Below are 19,513 nucleotides of genomic sequence, written 5' to 3'. Positions count from 1 at the left end.
CATCCAAACACAAAGCGCAGCAGCAGCTCTGTCCTGCTGAGTGCATCCTCCCAGGGAAGGGGCATTGTTCTTTGCAAAGGCCAAAGAGCTCCTATAGAACCATAGAATGGTTCGGGCTGAAGGGACCTTAAAACTCCTCCAGTTCCAACCCCCTGCCACGGGCAGGGACACCTTCCACTAGAGCAGGTTGCTCCAAGCCCCTGTGTCCAACCTGGCCTTGAACACTGCCAGGGATGGGGCAGCCACAGCTTCTCTGGGCACCCTGTGCCAGCGCCTCAGCACCCTCACAGGGAAGAGCTTCTGCCTCAGAGCTCATCTTAATCTCCCCTCTGACAGGTTAAAGTCATTCCCCTTGGCCTGTCCTTACAGGTCCTTGTCCAAAGCCCCTCTCCAGGTTTCCTGGAGCCCCTTTAGGCACTGGAGCTGCTCTAAGGTCTCCCCTTCAGGAGTCTTCTCTTGTCCAGGCTGACCCAGCCCAGCTCTCTCAGCCTGGCTCCAGAGCAGAGCTGCTCCAGCCCTTGGAGCATCTCCATGACCTCCTCTGGCCTGGCTCCAGCAGGACCACGTCCTTGCATACCAGCCCAAACACAAGTGTGACAGATTTGCCACCATCCCCATTCGGCCACCAGGTGTTTGGCGGCTGATCTGCAAACGAAGCTCAAATTGCCCCAATGTCACACAGCTGTGAAAGAACCACACAAACCAACGCAGCCTCCTCCCCGAGCACAGCCCCAGCAGCGCGGGTGCCAACACCGCAGGAGCAGGCGCGGCTCACCCAAGGGTCACTCGGGGCTGGATGTCTCAGCACCGATCTCCCCCTTTCTCCTCGGAGCTCAAAGTCACGGAGAAGTTTGTGAATCACGAGTAACGCGGGACACGGACCCGCAGGGGGAGCCGGGCCTCCGCCCGCTGCAGACCCGCCTCAGCAGGGCAGCGGCCCCAGGGGCGGGAGGGCGCATCCCGCAGGCAAACAGCGCTTCTCTCCGGTCACACCGGGAAAGCCCAGCGTGTTCCCGGAGCAGGGCAGCGGCTGGGCAGAGCGGGGCCGTTCTTCACCCGCCCCAGCCGCGGGGAGGCCGCGCACTGCACCGGCGCGAAGGGCTGAACAGGTGAACCGACAACTCCGGCCCCATTCACCGCCTCCTGGCGGGACCCCGCTTCACACCGACCCGCCCCGAGCGTTATCGCATGCACCCCGGGCGAGCTCCCAACCGCCGCCGCTGCTGCTGCGGGGGACACCGAACCAGTACCGCGCCGCCGGCTCGACCCTCCGCTGCCGCCTCAGCCCGCCACGGCCCGGCGAGAAGGCGCGGAGCCCGCCCGGGGATGGAGACCCGGCGCCTCACAGGCGCAGCCCCGCAGAGGACGCCCGCCCGCCCCCCCTCACCTCCTTCTTCACGTTCCACAGCAGCTTCTCCTTCACGGCGTCCGCCGAGCAGCTCATGGCGGAGCGGGAGCGGGGCCGCGCTCAGCGCCGCCCGCGAGGCCAGGGCTCCGCCGCACTCGGCCGGGGCTGCTCCTCGCCGCGCGGGCCCGCCGCCATGTTCCCCCGCCGCCCTGACGTCAGGCGGAAGGCGGGGCCAGCGGGCGGGGCCGCACCTGCCGCCCCCGCCCCGCATGAGGGGGCGCCATGGCAACGGCGCGGGGGCGGAGCCAGGCGCGGCGGGAGCGCGCTGAGGTGAGGCGGGAGAGGCGCGGCCGCGACCCGGGAGCTGCCCGGGGAGCCCATTCACTCAGCACCGGAGCGCTGCGGCGGGAAGGAGCGGGCTGAAGCACCAGGTTAGTGACATGTTAAACCTGCTTTTCCTATGGCCTCTTCCCCTATTTTCCACTCAACGAGTAAGCAGGAGACTCCCGTGGTTCACTTTCGACCCTGGCAAAAGGACAGCACTTGGTAGAACCACAGGGGGTGCTCAGGAAGCGTTCAAGCCCTTCCTTCCAAAGCAAATAATGTAGGCAAAATCATTCTCTCAGCAGAGGTATTCGGGATACTCAATAAACCAGAGTCCTCCAGCTGCTGCTGAAAATCCTGTCTGAGCTGTGGCTGCAAAGGGAAAGACGCCACTGGAATGCCCAGGCACAGGGAGAGCTCCCACGGGAGCAGTGCAGAAAGGAGATGCAGGAGGAGCTGGGCAGCACCAGGAACAAGGCAGACCTCGGTTAGTGCAGGCGGAAAAGGGGAAAAGAGGAGAAAAGCTGTTCCATTTTTTAAAGAGGCAGCAGATAGACTGAATCCTATCACCCAGTCACAAGAACCCAAAGTCCCACCACAATGGCTTCTACCAGCTCTCATACAGCATAAAGTCAGGGTTAGGAGCACCCGCCTTACAGGTAAAACAATTCTCAACAGCACAAGTGAGAGAAGAATAGCCGGTATGCACTAGAAACCACAGTGACACAAGAGGTTTCTCACCTTTCTGAACAGGATTGCCTAATTTCTTCCAAAGACACTCAATACTCTGCAGAATAGTGTTTGCAGTTGTTGCTTGCAATAAAAACCCCTGTGGCTTAGCTCAAAAGGCAGGGTGACAGCAGCAAAGAGCTAAATAGAACAGGCAGGTTATCTTGGCTCCCTCAATAGCACACCTACTGCAGCACACAGACTAAACCTCTGGATCTAATTCCCTCCGAGGCTGCTTTGTCAGTCAAGAAAGGTTAAAGATTTTCAAAATACAAATTAGTTACTTTTGTGATAATGTAAATCATGTGTAGACTTAATGAAACATCAGACTGCTCTGTGACTCTTACTAGGAAATGAAGTTATCTCCAGGAACATGAAAAGCCACTGCAGCCAGTGAATTGTTCTACAATTAAAGGAAAGTCAAGAGAAAATCAAAGCCAGTTTTGTGCAGAGCACCTGTAAGTACTCTGACACCTCCTACACACACCAGCACTTGCAGGGCATGGGTAAAACGCAGCAACAGCTCCATATAACACAAAAACCATTTGCTGATATAGTAATTCCATGGTTCAAGAATCCTAAATATGATGGTGAGGATCACAAATGCAGAGCAACAGTGCAAAGACCAAGACAAAAAGTTTTGATGCTGGAGAAAAATCACGGAAGACAAAATATAACACTTTATTAAAAATTAGTGTTCCATTTCCATTTAATGCACTGATAAAAGAGAAAACATTTTAATCAAGAGCTAATATGGTTACTGCATTAACTAATTATTTTATCCATAAGGCTGAGCCTTAAAAGTTAGACATAAAAACAAAACCAAGCCTGATGCTATAAGAAAACAGCTTGATCCCAGAATGTCAGTTTAAACAAGATCAGAAATGATATTTACTATCCTCTGGATATAAAATATTACAGAAATCAAAAGTCCTGCACTATTGTTAAACAAATTAAGCTTCAATGTCCCTCTGAGGTAGGGAAGGGTCTTAACCACCATTTTATTACAGATGAGGAAAAATTATGCACCTACAGAAAACCTGGCTTGCTGTATGTCACTGAGTTAGTGGCAAAGCTGGAAACAGGACTCATGCCCACTCATGGCTTAATAAAACCTCAGCTCTCCTAACAGAATGGATGGTGTGAAATGTGGCTGTAAAGGTTTAATGCCAAGGATTGTCAGAGTATATAATCTAATTGTGTAAGACAGGGACTGCTGGGCCAGACACATTCGCTTAAGGAATACTTCGTCACTATTTCCTAGAGCGAATTGTGTCTGAAAATTAAATAACCTTGAGAAAAAGAAAATCTAACCAAAACCCCAATAAGCTTTGTCTGTTCCAAGCAGAGTGCAGCTTTTCAATAGCTCCGTAGTATGGGTCCCTCCTATGCCCTCCCAGTCTCAGTCAGTTATTTTATATTTTAACCAAGAAGTGCAAGAGAGAAAAAGCCAGTGGAACGGAACATTACCATAGGATAAATGTCTCCTGCTCCAAAATCTAAATGTCAAGGTGAAGGTTAAACATTTAGCTTTGTCTCGGCATTTACAGAGCAGTTGGAGGTTGCTCCCCTGCAGAGCTCTCTCTTCTGACATTATTGCCTAATTAACACTGGTACTGAGAAGCTGTTTAACATCAGACACTCGCTCAAGGCACCACATCTCCTTCTCCTGTGGAAGACTGACGCTGCTTTGCAGTATGTGAGGACCCCATTATGGAAACATGCAGCCCCCCGTTACAGTACTGGTGTACAGATGGCAGTTAATGTTGTCCATTCCTCCTCTCAATCTGATGTAACATCTGACTGTGCAAAAGTTCACTTACATTTGGGAGTGAAAAGGACAGTAAGGTTTCAGAAAGAGCCCCAGCAGGTAAGGAATGCTAGCTGATGTGGTTAGAATTCATCCATTACAAATGAAGCAAAAAGGCATTTCTTCCTCCTAAAGCCTACCACAAATTCACAGGCACATCAGTAAACACATCCACTGTGATGCTCTATGGAGGAAGCCATTACAAGTCTCTTAATTTACAGACAAATGCCTATAATTAGAACTCTATATTGTCCTAATAGGGATCATAATTTGAGATATATGAAGCCAGCAGAGAAGACTCATAAGAAGCACAGATGGATGCCCTCTCTAGAGGTGGGACAAAACCCCACAAAAATTTACCACAAACAAGTGAATGTTGCATTTCAAAACTGCACCATCCTTTTCAGTGCTGCGTCTTCTCTATTATACCAGGTTGTACAATTATGTTCTAGAATGTTCTTGTCAAAACAATTTATAGCCTTTAATTAAGTAAAGGATGATTAAGATGAGAATACACAGCACGTGTTATGTCAAAACTAAGGTATTTGAAATTATCAGAACCTGGTAGCCCAGAGACTGTAAAAATCATCATGCCATGATTTTGGTGGAAAGGACATTCAATGCTCCTGTACTGGAGCAGGACCCAAGAGAAAACAGTGTTCTATCACCTGTACTAGAAAAACATTCAACCCATGAACTGTGTGATGGCTGCAGCCACGTCTGCATTTCATTTACTGAGATTTCATGTAGATTATCCAATTCTGTAAGCATCTGAATAAGAAAAACCTCCAGGAATTCCAGATTTTATCAGAAATCAGAGTACAGCAGTCCACCAAGCGAGGGGATCTCTAACACTACATCATTTCAGCCTGCTGCATGTCCGAATAGCATACCTCCACAGAGGATTTCCTGCTGTCCTCCCATTCCTGTCTGTCCACCAGTGGAGGGAACTACAGCACTGCCAGTCAAACCCAGCCACAGGTATTCAACTGGGATTTTTCTGCCACATCCTGAAAATCTTATCAGGATAAAGAACACCAAGACCATGGGTTTGAAACGTCTTTTGGATAGATGTTTATGCAATTAGATTTCTATTCTGAATAAAGCTGACTGAGTATTCTGTCCACACTGGCCAAGCGTTTTTTAACATCATTCCAGTTCTAGTTGTATGTTAATCTAAAAGCTTTGTGGTCGGTCCTAATTGGGGGTAGAGAAGGGAGAATGAATGGGGATGAGAGAAGGTGAAATGAAGAGACTATCTGTACATATTTAAAGAACATTCCTAACTGCTTACAGTTCTGATATTCCACAAATACCAAGATGTTATTTTGCACTTTTCAGAAGATTCTCACAACCCAGATGGTTCTCAAAACAGCTTGTTTCCAAGATTAATTTAATCTAAATTCAAATCTGAAATTAATACTACTTGTTGGCTATGGGAGACAGGGAAAAAAACCCAAATAAACCAAAACACAAGCTTTTCTCTGCTTCTTGTAGAGTAATAATTCACAACTTGAATCCATTTCATGAATGAATCCTGGGAGCACAGAATCCAACCACAGAATGAAACCCTCTGGACTAGCATGTGGATTGGACACTCAATTCTCTTTCACAGACTCCTTCCCATTCCTGTACTAGCCACCGAAAAGAAGGGCAAAGATGCCATTTTTCTGTTTATGACTTCTTTCAAACACAGTTTTGCAAGGCTACCAGCATCACTCAATCTGCTAACATTCACTATAACAAGAAAAAATAAATCTAAATCATTTGCCAAGATGCAGAAGTGCCACACGTGGATTTTAAATGGCACTTACTTGCTACAAGATGAAAAAGGTACAATAGAATAAATGGAAGCTATTAAGTGCAGACAAAGACCCCATCACTACAGGCTGTGCTGGGAGCTTCAAAGCACCCACCACAGTGTAATTTGAATAGCATCAGTGGAGAGGAAAAATTTAAACTATCCACACCACATTCTAGCAGAATTAAAGGAGAAAAAACCCACAAAAGTCTCTGTCACAACTCTTCTCAGCAGCTGTATTTTCAGTGGCACAATAGAAAAAACAGCTGGAAAACAAGTTACAAAAGCAATATAAAAAGAAAAAGAGTTTTAAAGAGGCCTTTCACAAAAAGGCAGGTGCACTACTGGGGCCATGCTGCCTCCTGAATGTGAGGAGAGTTAAGGGAATTCCTGACACAAGCAGAGGCCTGGCTGGGCAGTAAACCCTGACAGTTTGCAGCCATTCGTGTTTTCGTAGCTAGCCTCAACAGTTTCAGTTTCAAAAGCCTAAATGAGTGGAAAGAATTTTTATGTTCCCTCCCCTGCTTCTGCTACTACTAATTCTACTTGTGACTTCACTGTATTCATTTGGGATTATTTTCATGTCAGGCTTTTGCATTAATTTGCTTTAAAACTTACAGGCAAATTTGGCACTGGCCAAAACAGTTCCAGACCAACCATCCTGGAATCTGAAGCTTCCATGTTTATGTACAACATGGGAACAGCAAAGCAGTCATGGAGCATGTGCCACTGCTGCCACAGACCCAGAGCTGCCAGCGAGCAGCCATCAAGTGATCACCGTTTAGGACACTGGTAACACTGGAATCTGCAACGTAGATACACACAAACCTTTAAAACTACAGTCAGGACCTTTCATACTAAACTTGAAACTGTTTCCAGGGTGCAGAGCAGCCTTGACTCCAACCTTCTGAAAGGCCCTTTGCAATTAGCACCCAGCCAAGCACTCAGAATAAAAGTGATTATTTCAGTTTAAAATTCAGTATAAGCTACCTCTCTCCTGTGTGCAAAGCCTCCTGCAGTTTCATGATAGAACAAGATCTTTATGACTGTTCTCTTTCCACTTCAACTTCTATGCTCAAGAAGGGATTCAGAGCACAAAACTTAATTGACCCTTCCCTATGTGAACATCATCTAGCCTTATAAAACACTGTTTAGTCTGTACTTCCCCAGTCACTGCAATTTTTCCCCTGCTGCTTGAGAAATTTCACATCACATAGCACTTCTGGGCCACAGGAGGAAACTAACGTAAAACGAATTCCCAGACTGCCATTGTTTATGTGAACAGGATTACACTATCACAAGCTTCAAGAATGGCAACCCTGCCATGATTTATTCCTGATGTTTTCTTACTTGAAAAGGTTTCTTCCTTCCCCAAGCCCCTTTCTCCATCTCCCAAGACAACTCATTACAGATTTTTCACAAGGGGAGGTTTTCTCATGACTTGACTCTTACCTCTTCGGAAGAGCTTGCCTCAGAATTAATGACTTTCAGAGATAAGCTGTCTTGGAACGCAAACCTTTGAATGTGTATTGGGGCAGGAGGTGGGAGAATCACCCATGCAGTGCACCTGACTATGGGGTAGCTAACCATTTCTTCTGGGGGTTATCAGACAGCGTGTTTGCTAAGAGTAGTCACATGCTCAAGTTCTCTCTGCCCCCTCTTCAGTAACTCGATTTAAAAACTTGAAGTTCCATTATACAAAGCCCTAAAAAAGGGCAGGTATCTGGGAAAAGCTTTTCAAATCCCACCACCTCATTCGAGAAGAGCAGGACTTCTCCAGGAAGTAAGAAACCTGGCAAGTCTTTAGACATCAAAGAGCAACCACAAACTGTCAGAATCAGCGTTCTGAATTCCATTCCTCATGTGGAATGAGAAGGGGCCAGTCTGTATTCAAAGCACATGGTGCAAAATGAACATCTTTGTCTCTGAAAGCCCTTTGACCTTTAGTGTTGCTTTGTGTGCACAAATGCCCATTTGCTTCTCTAGGGAGCCAAGAAGCCAAATGAAGATGAATCCACAGAGTCCAACCGATCCCTCCCTACTTCCTGATCTCCCTCAAAGAACAGACACAAGCCTTGACACCAACCCCCTTCTCCTTGAAGGACGTGCTAGTGGCCAAGCTGACGGTCATCGTAGGTGCTGTATCTCTTCACGTGGATACGGCGCACTCGGTCACGAAGTTCGAACCCCTCATCATCCTCACTGTGAGATGCCTGGCTGCGGCTCCTGCTGGTTGCTTCCAGCAGGGAGTTGTCAGGAACCCGTGGGGTTTCATACAGTAAGACATTTAGTGTTTCCTCATAAATTCGTGCCTCGGGGAATTCAACCTACAAAAAAGAGCACACATCCTTTTCCAGATCTATGCAGGATTACATGGCTGAAACACAGTCAACATTCAGGACAGCGGGTATCGAAGCTTTTCTACTGAGTGATACTGCTTGCTCCTAGCAATTTGGCTTCAGTTATACAACATCTGTATGTTTCTGCAATGTACCATCAACTTGATTTTCCTTAAACCATAGAGGGCAGGTGGGAAAACTCTATTACCTTGGTTTGCTTCTTCTCCGTAGCATACACTATAGAGGTACAACAGACTTCAGCAAGTTTCCGACCCTGCCCGTAGAAGGACCAGCAGCAGATTTCATCCCCTATAACATCCTTAATGAAAAGGACTCTGCCGTTGAATTGGAGCGAGAGTTTGTCAAACAGTTCTATGTTCTTCAGTAAGTTGTCATCTGAGTTACTGAAACACAACAACAGAAGGAACATGGGGGTTTTTTCAGTTTTTCAGCTGGCCATCTCTACAGAATGTATATGCCAGTTCCACCACAGCTTCAAGCATTGATCTAACTGCAGACTACAAATAAGTAGTGACTCATTGCCATATGCTGCCAAGAAAAGAGAGGGTAATAGCCAATTTCGGATACAAATAAGATGCTCTGATGCCCATGAGCAAACACACCAGCCTTTAGAGGTCAAGTTATGTAATTAATAACAACAGCACAATCTCCCAAATCATTACCTCAACGAGCTATAACTATCTCTTGACTGATGCTCAAGACCACTAAACTACATGTTAACTTCAGTTCTCTTTAGCTTCATAACAGCAAAAATCCCAAGAGCCAACACGTGTTAGGCGGCCAGCTAAAAGCATGGAACACTGGTGATACAGTATAAATATTTCTAGTGTGAACACATTATTTAGGAAAGTAAGTTTTAATGACAGCCAGTGCAATGGAGGATTTTAATAATTTTCAAAGCACGATCCAGGTGCTCCAGAGAAAAAAAAATATACATTGTATTATAGTTTTAAAATCAAGTAAAGCTCTCAAAGCTATTCTTAGAATGTAAAATATTTTACTTAACATCATCATAGTAAATCAATGACCAGTTTGATTTGATAAGTAAAAAACCCCCAAACCTAAAAGCCTCAACCCCTAACATTAGCCTGAAGGCAGGTGTATTGAAAAGAAGTACCCTGTGCCCCTTTGTCTCTTTTTACAGGTACCTGGGAAATTAAGTGTGGGTATGTGGAAAGTAGTGAACATACTACTGCCTGGACAATAAAGCCAACCTGGCTAGCTTTAACAGTAAAATTCCTTACTCTTTGGACCCAGAAGCTCCAGGTTCACATCTTGTTGCCAACAATCTACCAGAGACACGAGATCATACTTTTTCTGTATCTTAACATTTGCAAGTGGCCCAGGAAGGCACTGAAATACTTGTGCATCAAGACACTGCTAATGAGACTATCCAACTGGGCTTTACATAAAATATTTAGTCTGAGAAGTATTTCTGTTCAGAGCTAAATCCAAAAAGAATGACGTGCAACCAAAGCCTTCAGCTCCCAGGAATCATTTGATACAGCAATCTGGGATTCAGCCAGTGACAAGCTCCAGCCTCTCTCAAGTGGCAGAGCTGGGAAAAGAATATGGAAATCTTCATACATTTATGTTATTAGACCAAACTGACAATGTAACTGAGAAAGCTCCTGTTATACTGTTGATTAGGAAGAATAGAAGGAAAAAAATCTTTGCTTGCTAGCAGCCAGCATGGAATTTTAAGTAAGGAAGCCTCATTCAAACACCAGCAAGGCATGCAGATTCATGTGCAAGGTATAATTAGAACCCTCCAGCTAGCTGAGATACCAGCACCTCCTGGTATCTAGGATTCTGTTGTTCTCCTTACTGGTACGTTTTCATTTCCAGACCAGGGTGACTAATGTGCTCTTCTGTGCTGCTTTAGCATCACAGCTGTAAGCTAAAGGGTAACACAGGGAGGAATGCGATACGCAGATACAGAATGCAGTCTGCTGAAACCAGGCTGCTCTTCAGCACTCCCACAGGTAGCATTCCTGACTACCTGAAATACCATGATTGTTAGAATCCATCTCTCTGACAGCCAGACGCTCAGTTTGTCTATAGAAAAAAACTTCCAAGGCTGCACCTCAGACGGAAAAGGCGAAAATGAGGATTGTGCACAGTATAAAGGATTACACACATCACCTCAGTGACCGGCTAGGGAAAACCCAAAGCCATTCTGGTAGCATCTTAACAAAGGGATCATGATATTTACAGCATAAAACTAAATATATAATGTTTCTTTATACAGGAGGAAAGCCAGTACATTCTTGTGTTGCACTGACAAGTTAATGCTCTGGTTACTGGTTTGTGTTGCATTACTTAAGCTACACCTCGCTTCAGCCAGTATTAACAACCATTGTTATTCTCTCTTGTCCCTTGTCTCTGTTCACCTTTCTACACAACTGAACTGTACACTAGACCTCAAGGGATACAGTCTGTTGTGTTCCCACCCCATTCAGATACATGTAACTCAAAACTAAGTGCACCCAACTCCATAGAAGAGCAATGCTGAAAGCAAAAAAAAAAAACCCAAGTTAGGTCATCCCACATCCTCTTCCACTCCCATAGTCAAAGGGAAACTTCCCCATTCCAGTGGGGAAAAAGCCTGACATACCTGGTGTAGGAGTATTTATTGTTGCTTCTATTATAAAGCAGCTTAACAACAGGCTGTTGGGAAAGAAAGGGAAAAAGCAGAAAAGGTTAAGGTCTGTGTTTGAAGACATTTAGCAAAAATTCGGTTTCTCACTGGGTAGTTGTGGAAAAGCAGTTACTTTCATTGATGACTCTATCAGTCTCTCTTCTTCTTTTGGAGATGTGATAATGGGGATGCTACAGACAGGTTCATACAAGTCTTTCTTGTCCTGTTTTAAAGAAAGAAAAGAGAGCGGAAATAAACTCAAGGGAGACAAACGCTAAAGCTAACCACTGCTGCTGTCTTCTCCAACCCCTCCAGCCATGTTCCAAACCCTGTGATGCAAAGGACAAGCTCCATGTTGCTGTAGCAACCACGCAGCGTTACCTCAATCTGTACCCAGGAATACTGCAGGGACGTTGCTCAGCCCCAGAAGGCAGCAGTAATGGAAATACTGGGATGCAGGTGGATGTCCTCCTTAGCTACAGCAAAGGGCTACGAGCTCGAGTCGTATTTGGTTTCAGAGTGTTTATTATTCCACCCTTTTTGAAGGCAAGGATAGAAAGGGTTTGCACAAGTTTCAATCAACTCCAAACACTGCCGCATATAACAACATCAGCCACTATGAACTGAACATTTGGCAAGAACAGCATGTCACCAAATGGACTTCAGCCCCATCTGATACAAAAGCAACGCTCGAGAGCATGTGGTACAGTCTGTGACTCCAGATTCCTCGTGTAGCAAATTAAAGACAGCTCGATAGCTAATTGGGAGGCCTTAGAACATTCTGTTTTTAGAAGAAAGGTTTTCAATTCCAAACCAGAAGGAGAATTGTTAGTGTTGCTTTGTGTTTTCTCAGTGGATACAAGAAGTATGTTGAATCTAGTGTGTGAGGCATTTATTAATTACTAAGTTTTGTCCTGCAAGAAGCATCCATTTCACAATCTTAAGCCTAATAATAAGTTCTATATATTGCATCTGGGCTAACCTTATCCAAAAGTTGGCAGAACAAGCTGATTTCAATCACCTGAATGCACAGAGACTTGTAAAATGAATAAAGCTAGTACGGGCTCACTATTTACAAAACTGATACAAGGAAATGTCCTTAAAGTACTCAGTGGCTCTTACTCCAAGCATCTCAGAATCCCAGGCGTGCACGCAGAGCAAGGACAACCATGGCTTTGCTAAACGTCCTGGATTCGCTCTCACAACTCTCCCGACTGCTGCCTCATTCTCCTCCAGGCTGTCTTGTAATCTAAGACTCGATGCTATCTCTAAGGCCATGAAATGCTCTCTCAAGTTGTCTGATGTCAATTTTATAAGCAAAATGCCCATGAAAAACTTTCCAGGCTATTTCTACTTACCTGCAGGGCTGCTTGGCACATGTCCACTAAGCCCTGAATCAGATAATATTTGGCTTCTGCCATCAGCTCTTTGATCTCCTGCCTGTGTTTTGGAAGTGCAATCGTGTCATCCCGCAGATAGTTTAAAATTGTTCCGAAATGCTTCCCACAACGGTCTATAAGGATCCAGCCTGAAAAATAACCATCACAGCATTTCAACAGCAAGAATAAGCTGCTGGGAGAGGTTAAATAAGCCTGATGCTTCCTGAAACAGCACATGGTACTCTTCCCATTTCCTTCAGGGAAATCTTTACTGACTGTGAGCAAACTGAAGTCGGTTATAGGACAGAAAATGAAACCACTCCTCTGGTACCTCCCAGATCTTCTCACTGCTTTCCAGCACCCCAAAAAGCAAAGCCTTGAGCTAAAAATACTCGGCCTCTCACCAAAAGACACTAAAATCACTGCAGGCACCTGACTGCACTGCTGATCAGCCACTGCACTGCCTGACCAAAATTGTTACCTGTGCTTCCTCTTTTCTGTATTAGGTTCTGATTAAAGGAATGGACCTTTTTAGCTACCATACGAAGTCTAATTTATATCTATTTAAGTAATGTTCTATTTGTACGGGTATAAATGTAATAACTGCTGCTACAGGGTAGTGCTGGGCAATTAGAAACTTGGCACTAAGAAAGTCAAGGAAAGACTAGAAAAGAGAGTTCACAAAGGTTTGCAACAAGTAGATTTGGGATAAGTTCTGTGTCCTAACCAGAAGGATTTGGCCATTTTCCAACCATACCTTCTGCTGTTCAGAGTTAGAGACAGAAGTGTTCTGAAGATGCTAAAAGGCAAACTGGCCCAGAAAACCCAGTATGGGGAGAAAGCTGTTCTGGTCTCCGAACAGGAGCAAAGAACATGACAGAGACAGATCAGGAGGAAGCAGAGAAGGGATGCAGGCAGGAAACAGGAGACACACAGTTCTTGCAACTGTAAAACATCCCTGAAGTCACATTCACTAGGAAACAGGATGTCTGACTTGCCAGCAAACAATGGCCATGTAGGATGCACATCAGCAGAGGGCTTAACACAGTGCCAAGCCCTCTTCCATAATGCAGAAGGCAGCAGAAACGTGTTATTTTAGGACCTAGGAACAGAAAATGACATACGAAAGTACGCCAGCCACTGCTGGGCCTGCAGCTGTAGCTGTCAGAACATCAGCCTTGTTCTCCATTCAGGCTGGGGCTCCTATATGGAACTGCTGGGCTAACTGGGGTTAGTTGTACTAACACTCAACAAGACCCAGCCAAGGGAACTGGGTTTAAGTGATACGCAAAACCACAAGGAGTAGTTTCAGTCTGAGTAAACACACTGTTGTGCATCAAGTTTAAACTGATGTCATCTGGGCAGGAAAAACAGCTTTTGCACGTGAGTGTTCAGGAACACCAAGAGGTTAAATAACTGCCAACCTCTCACAGTCTCCCCTCCACAGTGACACTGCCACAACCCCCACTCCTGGGGTGTCATTTTGCCCTGGACTATGAAAGAGAGGAAAATGAAAGCACTTGTAGCCATTTCTGATCCTGATCATCCTCCTTGTTCTACTCTCTACAATGTATTGTGGATTTTTACAAAGCCAATCAATATCCAGTGCCCTGCAGGAGGTGACGTACTACTTGAGTGACAGCGAAACACCGTCACAGCATCACCACAAGTGGAACGTGCCCCTGGGAGGAGGAAGAAAAAGAATTTTTGACATCTCAAGCAAGGCTATTCTGAGATTTAAGGATGAAAACTGAACGTCTCTCCCCACACGCACATTGCCAGTGATGCCACTACATGACACAACAGAAATGACAACCCACAGACTGTCTGTTCAGTCTTCAGAACACCACCAAGGATCTGCACACCAGCTGTGATCACAGGAAAGAACCAGTCCTCCTGCTAGTTAATTTTAGTAACAAAAGAGCACGTTTTTATAAAGCACAGAGGATTGATAGCGCCAATGGGAACTGGCTGCTGAATGTTCCACGTTATTTTTGGAATATCTCTTTTCCTACATCCTTAACCGAGCATAGTCTTGAGGTATTTTAAAAACCCACCACCAAACCCCAGTTGTTTCACAAAATTCTCGACAACAAAAGACATTTCCTCACCTTCCTTGTCCGTGAGCACTTCCATTCTGCCGCTGAACATGGCCTTCAGCATCGTGTCGTGCCTGGTCAAGACTTGCACCGTAGTGTAATACAAAGAGCCCCCAACATTGAGGCGCACGTACTTGTTGCCAAGGCTGCCCCCTTTGAAGCTGCAGGTTTTGGGCTTGGGCCCCGCGGCCGGGCAGAGGGAGGTGCTCAGACACGTGTCCCCCGACATCTCCTTCTGGAGGTAGATGATGACCCTGCAGAGTGTGGGCTTGATGGACTCCGCCGTGATTGGTGACGGGTCACGAGTCACCAGACGAGGACGGCAAGGGAAAAGCTGTCATAACCATGGGGCCCTTGAAACAGGAAGGCATGAGGTCAGGACAGGAGCCTGGAATGTCCGTTTACAACAAAACCATGAGGAGATACTTTCAGCAGATTCCCAAGGACACATCTGCACACACTGGCAAACCAGGATTCAGCTCTCTGCCAGACAGCTCATGCAGCAATTCGATGCAGTTACGTTACAGTTGCCTTCCTGCTATGAGGCACACTCAACTTTTCCAGGCTTCCTGTTATTTCACCTTCAAACCCCAACAACACTACAGTCTAAGTTCAAACGCTGGTTGGAACCTGTCTCCCTCTCAACTTCCCAGAAGAACACGACTCTCTCTGTGCAGAGCTGGAACACCAGGGGAGAGCTCCCTGCCCTCCCGTTGGCAGGGTGGGTGTCTACACCTGCGGGGCTTGGGGCTTTGCTTTTTAACTGGAGACACTGACAAGTGTCTCTTCAAAAGCCTCCACACTGAAATGCTGCACCATAATGTTCTACTTCCTGGCAACTCCTTTCATTCAAAACTCTTCTTCCTTCATCCTGGAATGCCAAGAGTCAATTATTAAAAAAATAATTAAAAAATTAACACCCCCCCTGCCAAGAACATCCATTCTCTGCTATATCTGTCTCCATTAAAAAGCCAGCGAGACGCTCACTGCTGCCTCCTCTCCCAGTCTCACTGCCCTTTATCATTCCATTGGCAACAAGCTCAAAATGGAAACACAGACAAAGAATGAAACTCTATCAGGCCAGATCTGAAGTTCTGTAACTGGAAAAGTACAAACACAAGCTTCTTACCCATCTTTCTTCTAACAATTACTGTTCTCAAAAGCATTTAGCTCTTGGCGTTTTGTTGTTGTTGTTTCAAAACTCTTTTTCACTATAAGTATCTCCTCCCTTCTCTGTCCTGTGCCTATGGCTCATGAGTAACCTTTATAAATAAATAACCTGCTAATTATATTGCTATTCTTTCCACAGCCTCTTCCTTCTCACCCCACCTCAGCTTCCAAAAGAGAAAAAGCCCACACCCATCCGTCTGTACAGCACATTACGTGGCAGCTACAGATGGCATCTTAAAATTGCCAGAGATCTGAATAACTACTGAACTTACAACAACACCTAAAACACAACGTTATTCTGCTATTCTTAACTCATTCTAATTAAGCAAATGCTACAACAGCTATTAAATAACAAGCAACAGACACTGTGCAGCTCATCAGACACAAAGCAATTCTAAGAATTTTAGTGCCAAAGAGCTCCATTTGTCCACAAACACTTTAACTGGGGCTCCCACACTTGCTTTCCGCTCACGGCAAGATCCAGCTTGAGCCCGTAGCCAGGCAGGGCCCAGCTTCTCCCGCCACTGTGCCCACACTGAGCAGCCCACGAGCAAACCACAGCGATGGGGCACTGCCCGCTGCACGTGGGACCGGCCAGGGAAGCCACCAAGAACTGTGCGTGAAGTTCGGTCCTCAAACAAAGCAGCTGAGGGGTACAGAGAAACCCCTCAGAATGGCCCAGGTTCTGCAAGTAACACAGTTCCTCACAGCTTCTCATAGGTGCTTACTGCGGCCTGTTATGACTAAATCAAGGCCAGAAACAACTACACCTTGTCTTGCAGTTAAGACCCCCGGCAAAAACAGGGTTCTTAACCTCACACTTGCCATCAATGCCCTGCCCTGCTTTAACTCTCAGCCATCCCTGTTTCAGAAAGAAGAGTGTTTGCAAGGACGGCCAGACTGACTCTGCAATGAGAGGGGCGCAGGCGCAGAGAGCTCTCCAACTTCAACTGCTGTCCGTCTGCTCGCACTCACGACAACCACGTTTCCAGCCTGTTCTGCCGCTTCAGGATTTACCTACTCCTCCGGCCAAGCACAACGTGAGCAGAGCGCCCCGCACAGCCGGTGCAGGTAGGGGTCGGTGCTGTTCCTCTAACGCGCTCGTTAGCCAGCAGGCCTCCGCTGCAGACAACAATGGAACCTTTAACTACCCCGTGAGCACTCAGGGAGTTCTCCTCGTCCTTTCCTTCCTGCCCGGTGTGGGAGCGGGAGGGGGCCGCGGGGACAGCTCACGCACCTCCGGAGCCGGGCGCTGCCGAGAGCTCCCTGCGCAAGGGACGGTCCTACCGGGGGGGGACAAGGGCCCCGCTCCCCGCTGCTCGTACCGGGCTGTCCCGGCCCCGCCAAGGCGGGCCTGCCCCACCGGGGGACGGCAGCGCACCCGCGGGGAGGGCGCCGGCTCCCTTCGCGCCGAGCCCGGCGGCGCGCTTCCCCCGGGGCCCGCTCCCCGGCCTGGCCTGGCCCGCGGCGCACGCACCGCCCGGCGCCTCCCTCCCCGCTCCAACGAGAGGGCCCCGGGAGCGGGCCCCGCCGCTCGCTCACCCGCCCGCGGCCGCCCGCAGCCCCGCGGCCACCGCCTGAGCTCATTTCCTCCGCGCCCCGCTGGGAACCGGCGACCCGGAAGCGCTCCGGACCGCCCGCAGCTCCCGGCCTGCCCCGCGCCGCCGCCGGACTACGGCTCCCGGCGCGCCCCGCGGCTGTTGCCGTGGCCGCCGGGCGGGGACGGGGCCGCGGAGCGCCCCGGGAGGGGCCGGGCAGGGCCCGAGGCGCTGCGGGTCGGGCCTGGCAGCGCGGCCGGTCGGGCCGGGCCATGGCGCAGGCGGCGCTGAGCGCGGCGGGGCTCCACTTCGACGAGCTGAACAAGCTGCGGGTCCTGGACCCCGAGGCGGCGCAGCAGACGGCGCAGCTCCGCGAGGAGTGCGGGGCCTTCTTGGACAGTGAGTCCCGCTGCGCGCGGCTGCTCCCCGCCGGCCTGCCCGGGCTGGCGGAGCGCGGCGGTGCTTGGGGGACCAGGCCGGGAACCGGGGCTTCTCTCTGCTCTTCCCCTGTCCCCGCCACTCCCCCAAACCCAAACACGTACCTGTGTGCAGCGAGCGCCAGAAATAAAGCTGAGCTAAAAATTACTGCCTGTAGTAGAAGCGTTCGTCTTCTTCGGGGGCGTTGTGAACATTGTTTAACCGTGTGCTTTTCTTTGCAGAAATAGCCGAATTCCAGAAGATAGTGGGGAGCTTAATTGAACTTGTTGATCAACTGGCAAAAGCTGCAGAAAGCGAGAAGATGAAGGTATGTGCAGCTGATCACAGGCTTGTCACAGACCCTCCTCCAGGCTGGTTCTCTGCCTCCTCCTTTACAGCATCAGCAGTCCCTGCTGTCAGTGTCCAGCAGGCCTTTCTGTGATATTAATTGATATTGATGTCTGGAGGACTCGTACAGGAGCACCCAGAGTGCCGTGTTACTCCTGTATTTAACAGTCCCTGCTTCTCTCTATACATCACTATTGTGGTGTCACCCTCCTTTACCGTTAGTGTGGCTGAAACACTTCAAACCCAACCTGCCAGTAGCGAGAGGGGTTAAACACAATAACAGATCCCACTACAACTGCAGCACTGACTGTCCTCTCCTGACAGGCCATCGGTGCGCGGAATCTGCTCAAGTCTATAGCAAAGCAGAGGGAAGCTCAGGAGCAGCAACTTCAGGCTTTAATAGCTGAGAAGAAGATGCAGCTGGAGAGGTGAGTTACCTGTTCAATACTCTGGGGCAGCCAACGGTTCACTTAAGGCCACTGCCTGTCTCTGGCAACTGTGGCTACACAAAGGGGCAGCAGGAGATGGGGCAGATGGGGAAAGCAGTGAGCTCTGGCATGTCCAGCACACGGAGGCACTGCAGAACCGCGGGCCCAGCTCCCACAGCCGCTGCTCTGCGGAGGACTCCGGGGCCCAGGTCCCCTCCCCGCAGCCCGGGAGCACTGTCCTGACCCAGCACAGGAGCTGGTGACCGCCTGCTTTTTCTTTCAGGTACCAGATAGAGTACGAGACTCTGTGTAAAATTGAAGCCGACCAGAACGAATTCATTGACCAATTCATTTTCCAGAAATAGAGGATTTTAAGATAAAACCAAACTTGACCATTCCAGAATCTTGACAACTTCAAAATATGCAATTTTTCACTGTGTATGACTGAAGAGCTTGTTTGTACCAATGGAAGTGTTTTAATTCAGAGTGACTTACACTATGAGTGGCAATAACCAGGGCTTTCTAACGGGGTAAAGACTGTTGTGTCCTTTGATTTTATAAAAGTTTTGTACAGTCTACTTCTAATCCAAATTACAGTTGAATTGCTACTGCTGTTGCTATGTCACGTCTCTCCCTTTTTGAATTGTACAGCTCTTTTAGAGAAATTGGGGAAGTAAATTATTGTTTTCAGACTTTCTGGATCCCCAGAATTAGGTGCTTCTGCAGAAGGTTCGTCTTGAGCTTCAGGGTTTACAGCTCTCTGGACAGTCACAATGGTTGTCACATGTAGTCACATATTTGTCTTGTCTGTGAAGACACAACACATGAGCAGCAGTAACTTCTACCTGGATTGGCCAGATTATTTTTTCATAGTTAGGAAAACCCAAGGAGTTTACAGTTACTGGAATGGATCATTTACAGACACACAAGCAGCAGGAAATCAGCTGAATTAAGAACTTTAAGCTATGCCCAAGGTACATCCATACCGGTAGTAAGATTAGAGTTGAATTCTGGGGGTGTTATAAGTGATGGAGCCCCAAACTGGTGAAACTCCCCATCAGTCCTCAAGTTTGATCCTTGCAGATCAAATTGAGACCTTAAAAACCCCACAACCAAACCCA

General features: G+C 47.7%; 3 protein-coding genes and 1 long non-coding RNA gene across 10 annotated transcripts in view; 2 read left to right on the top strand and 2 right to left on the bottom strand.

Moving 5' to 3' along the window:
• SGSM2 (small G protein signaling modulator 2) overlaps window positions 1-1,579 on the bottom strand; it is a 47,748-nt gene extending 46,169 nt beyond the window's left edge. For 4 of the 6 annotated variants that reach the window (XM_030472758.1, XM_030472760.1, XM_030472761.1 and 1 more), the window contains exon 1: window positions 1,388-1,575. In XM_030472758.1, coding sequence (XP_030328618.1) covers window positions 1,388-1,444 — 57 coding nt within the window. In that variant the 5' untranslated portion in view covers window positions 1,445-1,575. Of the gene's footprint in view, window positions 1-1,387 lie in introns of all 6 variants that reach the window. The other 2 variants (XM_030472763.1, XM_030472762.1) reach the window with 1 other exon arrangement.
• A 104-nt stretch (window positions 1,580-1,683) lies between these two features.
• On the top strand, window positions 1,684-16,726 carry LOC115602040. Its single transcript, XR_003989572.1, has 3 exons — window positions 1,684-1,779; window positions 2,752-2,859; window positions 16,533-16,726. It is a non-coding gene; the product is annotated as an uncharacterized LOC115602040 (long non-coding RNA).
• Window positions 3,059-17,287, bottom strand: TNFAIP1 (TNF alpha induced protein 1). 2 transcript variants are annotated; one of them, XM_030472754.1, is made up of 7 exons: window positions 17,204-17,287; window positions 14,504-14,844; window positions 12,372-12,541; window positions 11,147-11,236; window positions 10,990-11,042; window positions 8,560-8,755; window positions 3,059-8,339 (listed from the first exon to the last, which is right to left on the bottom strand). In XM_030472754.1, exons 2-7 carry the CDS (start codon window positions 14,718-14,720, stop codon window positions 8,121-8,123), a joined length of 945 nt encoding a protein of 314 aa, XP_030328614.1. In that variant the 5' UTR covers window positions 14,721-14,844; window positions 17,204-17,287; the 3' UTR covers window positions 3,059-8,120. The 2 variants fall into 2 exon arrangements, with proteins under 2 accessions (XP_030328614.1, XP_030328615.1); XM_030472755.1 differs by lacking the exon at window positions 17,204-17,287 and adding an exon at window positions 16,679-16,862.
• On the top strand, window positions 17,279-19,012 carry IFT20 (intraflagellar transport 20). Its single transcript, XM_030472757.1, has 4 exons — window positions 17,279-17,598; window positions 17,859-17,944; window positions 18,289-18,392; window positions 18,676-19,012. The coding sequence occupies exons 1-4, from the start codon at window positions 17,472-17,474 to the stop codon at window positions 18,755-18,757; spliced, it is 399 nt and encodes a 132-aa protein (XP_030328617.1). The 5' UTR covers window positions 17,279-17,471; the 3' UTR covers window positions 18,758-19,012.
• The last annotated feature ends 501 nt before the right edge of the window (window positions 19,013-19,513 follow it).

The sequence above is a fragment of the Strigops habroptila genome (assembly GCF_004027225.2).
Source record: "Strigops habroptila isolate Jane chromosome 13 unlocalized genomic scaffold, bStrHab1.2.pri S16, whole genome shotgun sequence".
In the NCBI taxonomy this organism is placed as follows: Eukaryota; Metazoa; Chordata; class Aves; order Psittaciformes; family Psittacidae; genus Strigops; species Strigops habroptila.
This window is presented reverse-complemented; position numbering and strand designations above follow the sequence as displayed.

Bases quoted from the DNA above. Each gene is read 5' to 3' on its own strand.
- IFT20 (XM_030472757.1), top strand. From the start codon at position 17,472: ATGGCGCAGGCGGCGCTGAGCGCGGCGGGGCTCCACTTCGACGAGCTG. The intron at 17,945-18,288 runs GTATGTGCAGCT...CTCTCCTGACAG, and splicing joins CAGAAAGCGAGAAGATGAAG to GCCATCGGTGCGCGGAATCT. The intron at 18,393-18,675 runs GTGAGTTACCTG...TTTTTCTTTCAG, and splicing joins AAGAAGATGCAGCTGGAGAG to GTACCAGATAGAGTACGAGA.
- TNFAIP1 (XM_030472754.1), bottom strand. From the start codon at position 14,720: ATGTCGGGGGACACGTGTCTGAGCACCTCCCTCTGCCCGGCCGCGGGG. The intron at 8,756-10,989 runs GTATGTCAGGCT...GTTGTGTTTCAG, and splicing joins AATAAATACTCCTACACCAG to TAACTCAGATGACAACTTAC. The intron at 8,340-8,559 runs GTAATAGAGTTT...TCTTTTTTGTAG, and splicing joins CGGAGAAGAAGCAAACCAAG to GTTGAATTCCCCGAGGCACG.